This window comes from Octopus bimaculoides, chromosome 9 (genome assembly GCF_001194135.2).
Source record: "Octopus bimaculoides isolate UCB-OBI-ISO-001 chromosome 9, ASM119413v2, whole genome shotgun sequence".
NCBI classification, from domain to species: Eukaryota; Metazoa; Mollusca; class Cephalopoda; order Octopoda; family Octopodidae; genus Octopus; species Octopus bimaculoides.
This window is the reverse complement of record NC_068989.1, coordinates 48,354,065-48,366,804: the sequence shown is the minus strand read 5'-3', so window position 1 is coordinate 48,366,804 and position 12,740 is coordinate 48,354,065. Positions and strand designations below refer to the sequence as shown.

The 12,740-nt window shown below is 33.6% G+C and overlaps 1 protein-coding gene across 6 annotated transcripts in view; it reads right to left on the bottom strand.

Moving 5' to 3' along the window:
* Positions 1-12,110, bottom strand: part of LOC106878857 (thialysine N-epsilon-acetyltransferase) — a 25,205-nt gene extending 13,095 nt beyond the window's left edge. For 2 of the 6 annotated variants that reach the window (XR_008264896.1, XR_008264894.1), the window contains exons 1-6: positions 10,701-12,110; positions 9,286-9,331; positions 8,110-8,190; positions 7,586-7,746; positions 4,374-4,595; positions 2,427-2,504 (exon numbers count right to left, since the gene is read on the bottom strand). Coding sequence is in view for 1 of the 6 variants with exons in the window: in XM_052970674.1 (XP_052826634.1) it covers positions 4,428-4,595; positions 7,586-7,746; positions 8,110-8,190; positions 9,286-9,331; positions 10,701-10,769 (525 nt within the window). In the remaining 5 variants the exon portion in view is untranslated. Of the gene's footprint in view, positions 1-2,349; positions 2,505-4,369; positions 4,596-7,585; positions 7,747-8,109; positions 8,191-9,285; positions 9,332-10,700 lie in introns of those variants that run through there. The other 4 variants (XR_008264898.1, XR_008264895.1, XR_008264897.1 and 1 more) reach the window with 4 other exon arrangements.
* Positions 12,111-12,740: the final 630 nt, after the last annotated feature.

Here is a 12,740-nt window from a genome sequence, read left to right as displayed (position 1 = left end):
CATACCTCTCTTTTACATACACATATGCTCACACTTCAAATGTCGTTTATTGGCTTTTTCACTCCTTTTGTTATTCATCTCTCACCCTTTCCTTTCTCATTCACACGACACATATATATATATATGTGCACATTTATATAATAGAGCCGGAGTGAGAGGTGATGGTAGAGGAGATAAATGGTAAAGAGAGTGTCGTGTGAATGAGAAAGGAAAGGGTGAGAGATGAATAACAAAAGGAGTGAAAAAGCCAATAAACGGCATTTGAAGTGTGAGCATATACACACACACACATACACACAAACATAAAAAGACAATGCTCATTATTATATTAGGAGATTATACATACATTTTAACACTTTACAGTATACTTACATATATACGTAATTCTATACATTGATCTAAAACAACAGGATTACTAAAGGAAGAGCAGAATTTAAGAGAAGAGAAAAACAAAAGGTCTCATGATATTCACTGAAGGATTTTATTTCAGATATTCTCATTTTAAAAATCATCTCGAGTTAATTGTTGAGAGGACATTGGTATTGTGTTGGCAAAGGTCCAGGCATCGTCTGGAGGCCAAAAGTAGCAAGGGCACTTTTGTTTTGCTATGTATTCTAAAATTAACACCACATTTATTGTGTTTTAGATGGAGAGTGCTTTCCGTAGTATATGGGCTGTACCCATCAAGGTTATCTTTTGTAGTTCACGGAGATTGGAGTTACTAGGGAGTTGCTTAATATACTTCTCAGCTCCCTTCTTTATCATTCCCAACGCACCGATTAATACTGGTATTATCATAGTACTAAGCTTCCACATTTTTGTGATTTCTATTTGCAGATCTTTTTAGTGAGAAAGTTTTTCGTATTCTTTTCTTGAGATATTTTGATCTTGTGGGACAGATATATCTATTAACAGACAAGTTCCTCTGTTGTAGTCCTTGATCACAATGTCTGGTTGATTGGAGTCAATTTTTCTGTCTGTCTGTATTGGGAAGTTCCAAAAGATGGTGATGCCCTCGCCATTTCCTACATCCTCTGGTTGGTGCCTGTACCACTTATCATGGGATTTAATTTTGTAGTATTTACAAGCATTCCAGTGGATGTACTGCCCTAGTCTGTCATGTCTTATGAGGTATTCCTTGTAGGCGCAGTTACCTCCCTTGACTGCAGGTTTAAACAAACTGGCACTAGATTGTGAGATTCTGATACGAGGCCTTGTGACTTTCTCTTTTGGCATCTAGATGTTGGACCGTGAAGACATAATCTAGTTGACTCTCTCATGACACACGGCAACTAGCAGACAGGAGGCAATGCACAGGAGAAGATAGATCATGGCCTCTACGCATCAAACCATTTCCATTTATCATTCAGCTTGTATATATACGTGTGGCTGACATTAAAGGCATTTAAAGTTACAGCCTTGTTTTATGTATTCTTTACACTATGTTCCTGTCAAATGATATTACAGCCTTCTAGAGTCATATTTAGATGACACCACAACCCTGATACAAACAGACCACCTAAATCTTTTTCAGTGAAGACTGGGCAGCCAGAAACAACATGATCAATTTTCTCTGAATTTTCTGCAAATTCTGAAAAAAGGGTCAGATCCATCTTTAAGGACATTTGCATGGTAGTTTCCGTCAAGCCATCAAACCCATGCCAGTAAAGGAAACTGATGATAACTCTCCCCTACTTTAGTTTTGAGTCATCTCTGTACAAAGTTTAAACATACACAATCAGTTATGTATAAGAGAAGTGATATGAAATGTGCATTTAGCAGTGATGTATAAATATTGGTTCCAGCTGAGGCACAAAACCATTAATTTTGAGGCATGGGGTTAGCCAATTCTATTGATCCCAGAGGGACAAAAGGCAGATTTGAATTTAGAAGGTAAAGAGCTGATACAAAAGCAGAAAGCATTTTTCTGATACTGTAACAATTTTACCAATCCACTGTTTAGTGTAATTGTAAGTATTAAAACATGACATGACTCTTGTCTATAATCTGCATAATCTTAATTTATTCAGTGCATGAATTAAGATAATAGCTGGCACTTCATCACTACTAGAAAAGTCCCCACACTTCTATACAAAGAAGTGTGTATGTGTGGGATTTTGTACTGTTACATATTGAAGATGTATGTTGCCAGAGTTGGGTAGGAAGAAAAGAAGGAGAAATTCCTTTATTAACTTTCATCTGCTGTTATATCTTAATCTCAGGAAAAAATCAAGTCATCTCAGTTTCAGCTTAGCTACTGTTGATTGACAAAGGCAACTATATTGAAACTTTGAAGTCACTGACAATCTTTTTGAAGAAAAGAAAATACAGTAGTCTGTTTAAAAGGTATAGAGTTCTTCAATTAATATTTATTCTATAAATAGCTACAATTAAAAAATAAAGCAATATGCAATAATTACACACACATATAAATGTTTATCCATCCATCTGCAGATTCTTGCTTGTGTATTTTTTCTTCTGCCCTTATCTCCTGCCTTTGCTCTCTGTATATGAAGAAAATAAAATAAAATATAGACACCTCATTGTAAAGAAGAAAAAAAAATGAGAAAGGAAAACCTTTTTGAATTGTGTTGAAAGACTTTTTCATTGACTTTTGTGCAGTATTAGTTTAAGAACTGAAATTAACCCCTTCTGATAACATATGTATAGTACAGACATTATTTAAGGCAAATGGCTAGAATTTTTTTTAGGTATTCCTGTTAATTTAATTGAGCTCTGAGATATTTGGTTTAGCAAAATTGATATGAAAATATCCAAAAACTATGCCTTATAAAACACACACACACTAATGTACTGTTATGTAAGTTGACTCCAGTTATTTGGAATACTTTTTGTAGTGAATTAGGATATATTTCCTCCAATTCTTTTTATTGGAACATATGGTACAAGACTTAAGACAGTAGATTTTGAAATTAGAGAAAAAGAAATATATATATGGCAGCAACAACTGTGATTACTGAACAATTAAATTAAAGAGCTTTTTTTAAAAAATATCATTGACGTTTTTGTTATTGATTTGTAAAAAAAATTTAAATGTCATTTCATATTTGGTTTTTAATTATTATTAGATAAAATACATTGCTTCATAAAATCATTTCAAAGCTTTAAGTTTAATTGTAAAGGTGACAAGCTGGCAGAACCATTATCATGGCAGAACCTATCAAAATATTGATAGGCATGTTTAAAGTTCAAATTTCACCAATGTCAACTTTGCCTTTCATCCTTTCAGGGTCAGTAAAATAAGTACTAGTCAAGTACTGGAGTAGATGTAATCAACTAACCCCCTTCCCCACAAAAACTGTTGGCACTGTGCAAAAATTTGAAACCATTAAATTTAATTATATAAACTCATTTTTATTGTACATCTGCATGTTTATTAGAAAGCAAATATCATCCATCTTTGGTATACTTGATATTCTACTTACACACAAAAAACAATCATGGCCATCACTTGCCACCATTTTTTTTTTTTTATAGTAAGAGATTCTCTGATTCAGAGGTTTTTGAAAGCACAGAGCCACAAGTCATAATGTCTATATCACCACTAATTTGCTGAAGCATGGAATACAAACATTAATTCACACACATACAAATATTTACACAAACAAGCTTCCTGAACTTCTATGCACCAAATTACTTGACAAGACATTGCTTGGCACAGTACTATAGGAGAATATATGGGGCCAAAGTGCTACTCAGTAGAATAGACCTGAAAACTTAACTACAAAGCCATGCTTGCATCCATCTATTTACATATATTATAGTGCAATATGTGAATAATAGTATTGATTACATACAGGTTTCCATCAGGTCAGTCACTGGTTCATTACATTCCTAACAAGAGTGACAAGGGAGTATCTTTAAATTCATAAAGGTCAAATATCACAAAGGACTTCATTTGCAGAACATCAGTCCATTGGGTTTCATACAAATATTTACATCTTTGACAGAATATTCAACATGCAACAACAGTTCTCCCCAACCAAATTCCACTCAAAAGTTATTGTTCAACCTGAAACTACAGTACAAGACACATGTACCATGACCACTATGAATTGAGCTAACAAGAGAGTCTGTGTGGAGGTATTTGACTAGCTAGAAACAACAGTTAAATCCCTCTTAAAACAAGCCATACAGTCTCAAAAGAAAAAAAGGAAGGACACATTAGATAATATAAGTCTCTAAAAAGATACAATGACTTTTCCATAGGTCAGATTGATTAGAGCTGATATAGAACTAGACAACAAGAACATTGTTTCTTGTGAATTTTTAACCTAAAATCTACATTTCATAACTGTTGTCAGAAAAATACGAAAGAAAATATAAACTGAACAAATAATATTAACAGTTACCGTTTATTAGTCTTTAATTTTCCTTTAGAAAAAAAGAGAACAAAGTTGCATTTCTTAGCAACTAGAGCAAATTTCTTTCAGCTGATGCTTTTCGAGTTTCTTTGCAAGACAATTTGCCATCTCTGTCATATTCATGGCATTAAAATATTTGCTTAAGTTTTTCAAGTCATTGTTACCATTTGTTCGCCATTGCACTTGAACACAATTCTCATCTACAGACATCTGCAAGAAGGGAAAAGAAGAAAACACACACAATTAAAAGCTATGATTTATAATGATCTTGCTGTTAAATAAAAATGTTGACATCATTAAAAGTATGAGATTAATTCCTTTATTTAATGTCCATTTTTCCATGAGGACTTATTTAAGGTAAGATTTTATGACCAGATGCTCTTCCTGTCCAGAACTCTCACCGGTTTTTCAAGTATCTTATCTTTTATTTGTTTCTGTCCATGGGAAACAACTATGCTGGGGTACAGTCTAGAAGGGCAGAAGAAATTGACCCCAATACTTATTTTTTTTTAAGCCTGATACTTATTTTATCAGTCTCTTTTGCTAAACTACTGTATTACAGGGATGTAAGCAAACCAACACTAGTTGTCAAGTGCTTGTATAGAAGTCTATGTATATATATTAACTTGACTGATACATCTATTAACGGCTAGATTATTCAAATTTGAGTAGATACTAACATATATATAAACGATTAAATTTGATTAGATATGATTCGACGAACACATATACATGAATATTTACTTGTATCTAATAGCGAGCCAATGGAAAATATACAATTATAACGGTTTATTTATTATTCATTACTTATTATTTATTGTATATTTTTAATTTATTTATTTTATTACATGATTATTTTCCCATACAGATATAGCATTATTTTTATTTTATTATTCATATTATTCATATATTTTTTTAAATATATGTTTATTTTATTTTATCTTTAATTTTTCTTGAATGATAACCTTAACAAGTACATTCACTCAATATATAGGAAATAACATTTTAAACTTCTTTAGTTGTTGAATTGAGTCCCTTCAATAAATATGTAACCTCCATTTTATCAAAACAAGAAACTCTGAAGAGATTCTGCCCCATACAGCTTAAAATGATAACAAATTCTTAACATGGGATTTAACCCAAATGCTTTGGATTACGCATTACAAAGGGGTCAGAATACGTAGATTATTGAGTTTTCTATTGTGTTTTTAAAATTTATTTGTATTTAAATCTTAACAACAAACTATGATACAAATAAATTAACTATACGTCCTCAACTCTCCATTTTTTACCTTATTAATTTTATATATATAAATTATTATATACATATACACAATGGGCTTCTTTCAGTTTCTATCAACAAAATCTACTTGCAAAGCTTTGACTGGCCTGGATCTATAACAGAAAACACTTGCCCAAGCTACTGCACAGTGGGACTGAATCAAAGTCAAGTCTGGGATTTTTTTTTTATTCAACAGGTACTCAAAGGGGTGGAGTAACCAGTCATAACACCAACAAGGAATGTAAACAATAAACATCAACACCATTTCATTCTGGTGGTGACAAATGAAACTGTGGAATATCAACATTCTAGCACGTTTGCATGTGTGCGTTTAAACTCATTCACATGCATATGTGATGAGCTTCCTACAGTTTCCATCAACCAAATTCACTTAAAGTATTGTATAAAATGAAAAACTATAGAAGTACACTTGCTAGTAACAATACATTTCTATTTGAAAAGGAGAAATCTTTCCTGAAATATTGGGTCATCCCATAAATAATGCATTTGTTTCAATTGCATTAACTAAAAGACAGAGGGGAACAGGATAAACTACCTGCATCAACTTGCTATAAAAGCAGGTAGTAATTTTAACTTTGCCCTTATTCTTAGTGCAAGTTTTGAAGAGTGCAGTTTGATTTTAACAGTAATTTTTTTCAAAGCTACAATGGAAGTGATAAAGGAGCATATTCAGCATATTCAGCTCTATGCAATCAATAAAGGCAACAGTGCAACAGAAAGTGCAAGGAATATTAATGCAGTATATAGGGATCAGACAATAAACATAAGCCAGTGTCAACGGTGGTTCCAGAATTTCCGAGCAGGAAACTACAGCCTAAAAGATGATCTTCATCCTGGAAGATCTATAGAGCTTGACAAGAGCATCCTGCAAACCCTGGTAGAACAAAATCCCATTGTAACTGTTGAGGAACTAGCAGAGAAGCTTGAATTTGGTCATTCAACCATTCATTGACACTTGTGAGCCATTGGAAAAGTTAGAAAATTGAGTCAGTGGGTTCCTCACAAACTTTCTGAGTCTAATTACATGCAGAGAGTGAATGTGTTCTCTTTGCTGTCACATCCCACAAATGAACCTTTTTGGGACAGATAGTGACAGAAATGGGTTCTCCATAAAAATGTCAAGTGCAGAAGACAGTGGGTAGGGAAAAGAGAAACACTGACACCTCAGGCTATAGAAGGTCGTCACCCATGTAAGGTGTTGTTATCTGTTTGGTGGGATGTGAAAGGTTTAGTCCACTTTGAACTTTTAAATCCAAACCAAACAATAACAAAGGAGATCTACTGTGAGCAGCTTGAGTGGCTTAAGTCAGTGCTAGAAGAAAATTGACAATCTTTGGTTTCAAGATGAAAGGTGTTCTGTCAGGATAGTGCTTGGCCACATACAGCAAGGTTGACATTCCAGAGGCTGAAACGATACCCCACCCCCCATATTCACCAGACATTGCCCTATCTGATTATCATTTATTCTGCAGTCTTCAAAATTATTTGGACAGAAAAAATATGAATTCTGTAGATGAGGTCAGAACAGTACTGGAGGAGTATCTTTCATCACGGACAAGTGAATCTTGGAAGAGAAGCCTTGCAAGTCTGCCAGATGGATGGAAGAGCAATGTAGAAAATGAAGGTGAGTATATTTCACATTAAAAAAGAACTTTGTTTATCTTGATTTTGAAAAATAAAAGAAGTATAAAATCCTCATTATATATGGGATGACCCAATATTATAGGATCATTAAAACAATGCATATTAAATAAAACAGTACCTTTTCTTATTGTTTGCTTATCTGAATTGCTCAAAATGAGGAAAAAAAAATTTTCTCAAACATATCATTTACACATACTGCAATCTTTTAAGCAAACTACAATACAAAGAAAAAGATAAACTAAATTTATATTACCTTGGATAGGAAATGAAACAGATCTTTACAGATGAACTCATATTGTGGTAGTGGTGACACGTACAGGTCAGTTATTTGTATAGTCATGCCTTCCCATGTGGAGAATATGTATTGGTAGAACATATATCCAACCAATGGTCCTGTGCTTGGTCTGTCAACTGCTAGAAAATCACGACAATTGTAAGAATGTGTATGTGAATATGTAAACAGAAGCTCAACAAAGGAGCAAATGGAAAACTCACACACAAGACATGGACGTGCTCTTTTCTTGTCAGTTATCATTCAAAAGGTCATTATACCAATCAGTTGAGGGGTCTTGTCTTGCAAGTACTTGGTAACCTCACCAGTGCAGGGGCCACAAAAAAAAAATAGCACCCACTACAATCTGTAAAGTGGTTGGTTTTAAGAAGAGCATCCAGTCATAGAATCCAACACAGACACAGTCGAGTTTGCTGTCAACACAGAGATGTGCAAGTTGGCCACTGAGACAGAGAGAAGAATGCAACACTGAACAAAAATCTCACCTTTTGAAGGAGCTTTATGATTCCATTCAGCAATGAGGATATTGAACGAGTTCTCTCCATTCAAACAGTAGGTTTTTAGATCTAAAATAAAGTAGACATAAAAATATAACCATTAGTTGGCTTCTTTCCTCTTCAACTACTGTTATAGTATGAACGAATAAGTTAAATAATATCTTCTTTATAAAACATTAACAGTTGCAGTCTTCCTCCCCATCTCCTGCTCCTCAATAAAAACCTTCCACTCACCTCTTGCCTTGATGGGTGGAGGTCACCAGGACTCCTCGCCTCCACTACTTATCTCTTCAAAGCTCCAACTGATCATTCTCTTCCACTTTTAATCAACTGTGAGTAACCATCCTACTCTAAAGTACCTCTTCTGCCCACACCCCCACCTACTCTCATTCTTTAACACCTTGTCCTTTACTATAAAACTGATTCCCAACTCCTTGGGATTCATAGAGTTGCAAGCAACATGGTGACCTCACTAGTGCTAGTGTGATGAAAAAAAAAAAAAAAGCACTCAGTAGATGATGTAAAGTGGTTGGTGTTAGTAAGGCAACAAAGACTGGTAATTTCAGTTTTCTTTTGTAGATAAAAAGGGGAAAAAATCCTCAATCAAATATCAGCCATGTCTACATAATGTCTACTTTACACAAAACTGAATATAAAACCCAGGGTTTGGATTAGTAATGCTAGCTTAAGCAGTTTCAGTTTCTCTTTCTGAGAAAGGGTTTTACTCAAAACTTCAGAACTCACATCCCTTGCAAATAAATGTACTTATTCCATTCTGCCAACTTCATTAAATATTCTACATGTTTTATGTTCAAACTGACTTGATCTGGCCTCCCACACCTACCCAACAATCTCATTCTAAAAATAAGCAATCACATCATCAAAATCTCAATGCTTGAGATAATGATTGATTAATTCAAAACAATGAAAATAAATAAGTATTGCATTTGACAGAGTAATCTGAATACTAAAGAGTTAAATTCAGATCACAACAGTCAGAAATTCATACCAGCAGTTTGGTCCAAATACACCACCTTCATGCTTTGGTGACTAGTAAGCAACCAAACAACAAAACAAAATTTTCATGTTTGTAAATACACTAATTATTATTTCACATTCAAGACTGATTGGAACAAAGTTAAGCAATAAGGGACATATACTTACCATCCACAGAAGGTGGGTTTTTCTTTTCTCCAGATTTTACTTGTTCCTAGTATTGAGAACCAAAATATATTCTCATAATCAAACACCAGTTAAACACTATAATTAAAATTAACTGAAAGTTTCATATAATCTATATTATTAAGACCTCTAATTATGAAGATTACAATTTTCATATTATGGCTTTTTTGAACAGGTCTGCACCAAAAAGATCCAATTCATTGATCAGTTTGAGTTCACATAAACAAATAATTCCCTGTCTTTCTTTCAATCACACATTCATTGGTCATTCTTGATCACTCAATGTTTTTGACACCCAACATTATCGCCTCATTATCTTTCAGAGAAAAGTTAAATTCAATAATTCATTGATGCAGACATGGTTCCAAGAAAAAAAATATTTATATATATGTGTGTGTAATGTCTTTTATCTCTTACTCGTTTCAGTCATTAGACTGTGACCAAGTTGGGGCACCACTTTGAAATTTTTGTCAAACTAATTGGCCCCAGTACTTATTTTATTTTTTAAGCTTGATACTTATTCTATGAATCTCTTTGGCTGAATTACTAAGTTATGGGGACATAAACATACCAACACCTGGTGGGGGATAAACAGAAAGATACACACACACACACACACACACACACACACACACACACACACACACACACACACACACACACTCACACACAATCGTATCAACTCCAGTGTTTAAAACACAAATTCGCAAAAATTTTCTAAGTCCAACAGAAAAAGTTATAAGGAGTTATATGGGGTGCTTAAACCAAAATTCCATGTGTGTATGTACACACACACACACATGTGCGCGCACGTGCACGCACACACACACACACACACACAAACACAAACACTGACAAAATAGTGAACAAGGGTTACAATAATATTCAATAAATTTAATACAATTCATGATAATTAGTTAGATAGGAGTTAGCATTTGTTTTAAATTGTATTGTTCTGAAATAATTTTTATCAGGAATTATATTAAATTTTGCTCAATATATTGAGAGAGTTGACAAAAGAGAAAAAAAATCATATAGAATAGTCACAGTTGCAACATATACATTAAAAGTTCTTCAAGCAAGTAAAATGACTTGGGCAGTCAAGTATTTTTCAATATTTTTGTTTTTTGCATTATTTTGGTTTGGACTGTAAAGTTGAATGCTCAACAAAGGAGTGCATGAAAAAAGATGCAATGCAAGAGCTGATTGTTATTTTGTTATTTGGACAACTAAATAAATATAATATGACGAGCTCACTTTGTTCATAATGATAAAATGCTGCAGTTCTGGCTGTCACAATAAAGGAGATTACATGAAGATTTTATGATACTTAAATATATTTTAGCCCCCAAAATTAATTAACAAATAAAAGTTCACTTAAAGTATTCAGCACATACCTTGAATAAACCAATAATATGTTCACAGTCATCAGCTATTGCATGCCGCGAAACAGTTACTGCCATCATCTTGAAATAACACGATGTTGATAATGAACAATCTCTTTATCTTTTGTTCTTACTAATCAAGTCTCCTCCCACCCTTTTTTATGTTATGCTCTCCCCACCATGCACTAAAGCAAGCTTTCATAACAGTATCTTAAATCTGAAAATACAGACTTGTCAAGAAAATGTCCCAAAAAATTGTATTTTGAAATAATTTAGTTCTGGTTATTTAGGTTCTTATATGAAATTTGATAAAGTCATTAATGATATTTTTACCCAACAGTAATTTGTATGATTAAGAAAAGTGATTGGAGAGCTAAAAAAAACCCATATGTGGGTAGATATAAAGAATTTGGATAATTCAAGTATGAATGACAGAGGGAAAAAAGTAAGTTTTTGACTGATTTAACTTTCTTAGTTGGAGGAAGAAAACAAAAATAACCTAGCAGCAAATCTGAGCTACTCTTAAAGAAAAGGGGAAATAATTTCAAGAAATTAAAACTTAAATTTTATAAATATTAATTTTCACATTTTCCAATGCTGTAATGTGATTCTACTAATCCACCTTTCATCCAAAACAAGGTTAAGAATCCTTTCTTACTATAGGCACAAGGCCTAAAATTTTGGTGTGAGGGAGGCTAGTCAGTTATGTCTACCAGTGTTCAACTGATATTTATTTTATTGTGCCTGGAAGAATGAAAGGTAAAGTTGCTGGCATTTGAACTTTGAATGTAAAACCAGAAGAAATGCTGCTAAACATTGTAGCAGATTTAAAACCAAATCACTGGACAGCCATGCGAATGCTGGCCAATTAACTGACCAATCAGCATTGAGCCATGATGTGCTTTGATTGTCTAGCACCTTCTAATGAGCCTTATAGAAGGGGGGATTTTTGGTGGTAACCTCAGAATGTTGAGACTGTTGTTTTAACAACTTCATTCTCATTTTATCCTTTCTCCAGCTCTGCAGATTGAAAGTACAAATTTGGCATTGAATTTAACACAATATTTTCCTAGTTGTGACAGCCCAGTCATCGATCTACACATACCAGCTATTTTACCATAAACTCCAGAGTTGTCTCTCCCAGTGTGTATAAATTGTTGTCTTTATTCTTCACCCAATGACCCACAGATTCTTCATCCCTTGACCAAAAGATTATTGAATATGTGCAGTAAATAAAGCTTCTATTAATTGTCCATGAGTGTTGTTTATCATCTTATATGCAGCCAACAAGAAGCAATAGTTATTACAGCACTTTGTTCAATGCGCTAACAATTGCTACTATTGGCACAGGGCCTGAAATTTTGGTGGGAGAGAGGCTAGTTGATTACATCAACCTCAGTGTTCGACTGCTATTTATTTTATCAACCCCAAAAGGATGAAAGGCAAAGAGGTATATATATGAAAGAAAACAGGGAGAAGAATGAAGGAGTGAGAGAGAGAGAGAGAGAGAGAGAGAGAGAGAGAGAGAGAGAGAGAGAGAGAGAGAGAGAGAGAGAGAAAGAAATATAAATGTAAATGAATGTTAAAAGAGGGTGGAAAGAATAAATACAAAAATATAAGAATGTAAAAGAGGTAGATAAAGAAAAGACACATGAAGAGCTGTGGAAAAGAAGCAGAAAAGGAATGATAATGATATGTAGATACTGAAAGATTACATATAAAACATTCAACAGACAGCAGTGACAATGCAGAAAGTATATAATGCATGAGGGAAGGGAATAAAAGGACGGAAAGTGTAAGATTTATGATTATGTAAGTGTCAGAGGGTATAGGAGGAGAAAAAAGCAACTAAGACAATGAGGGGAAGATGAGAATATATTAAAGTTTATGTGGCAGAAAGAAATGCTCATATAAACCTAAGAATTGATGAAAGAAAGGGAGAGAGAGAAAGCTATAATAAGATAAAGATGGGAAGTGAACTGGTTTTATATATATACTAGTAGATATATATATATATATATATATATATATATATATATATATATATATATA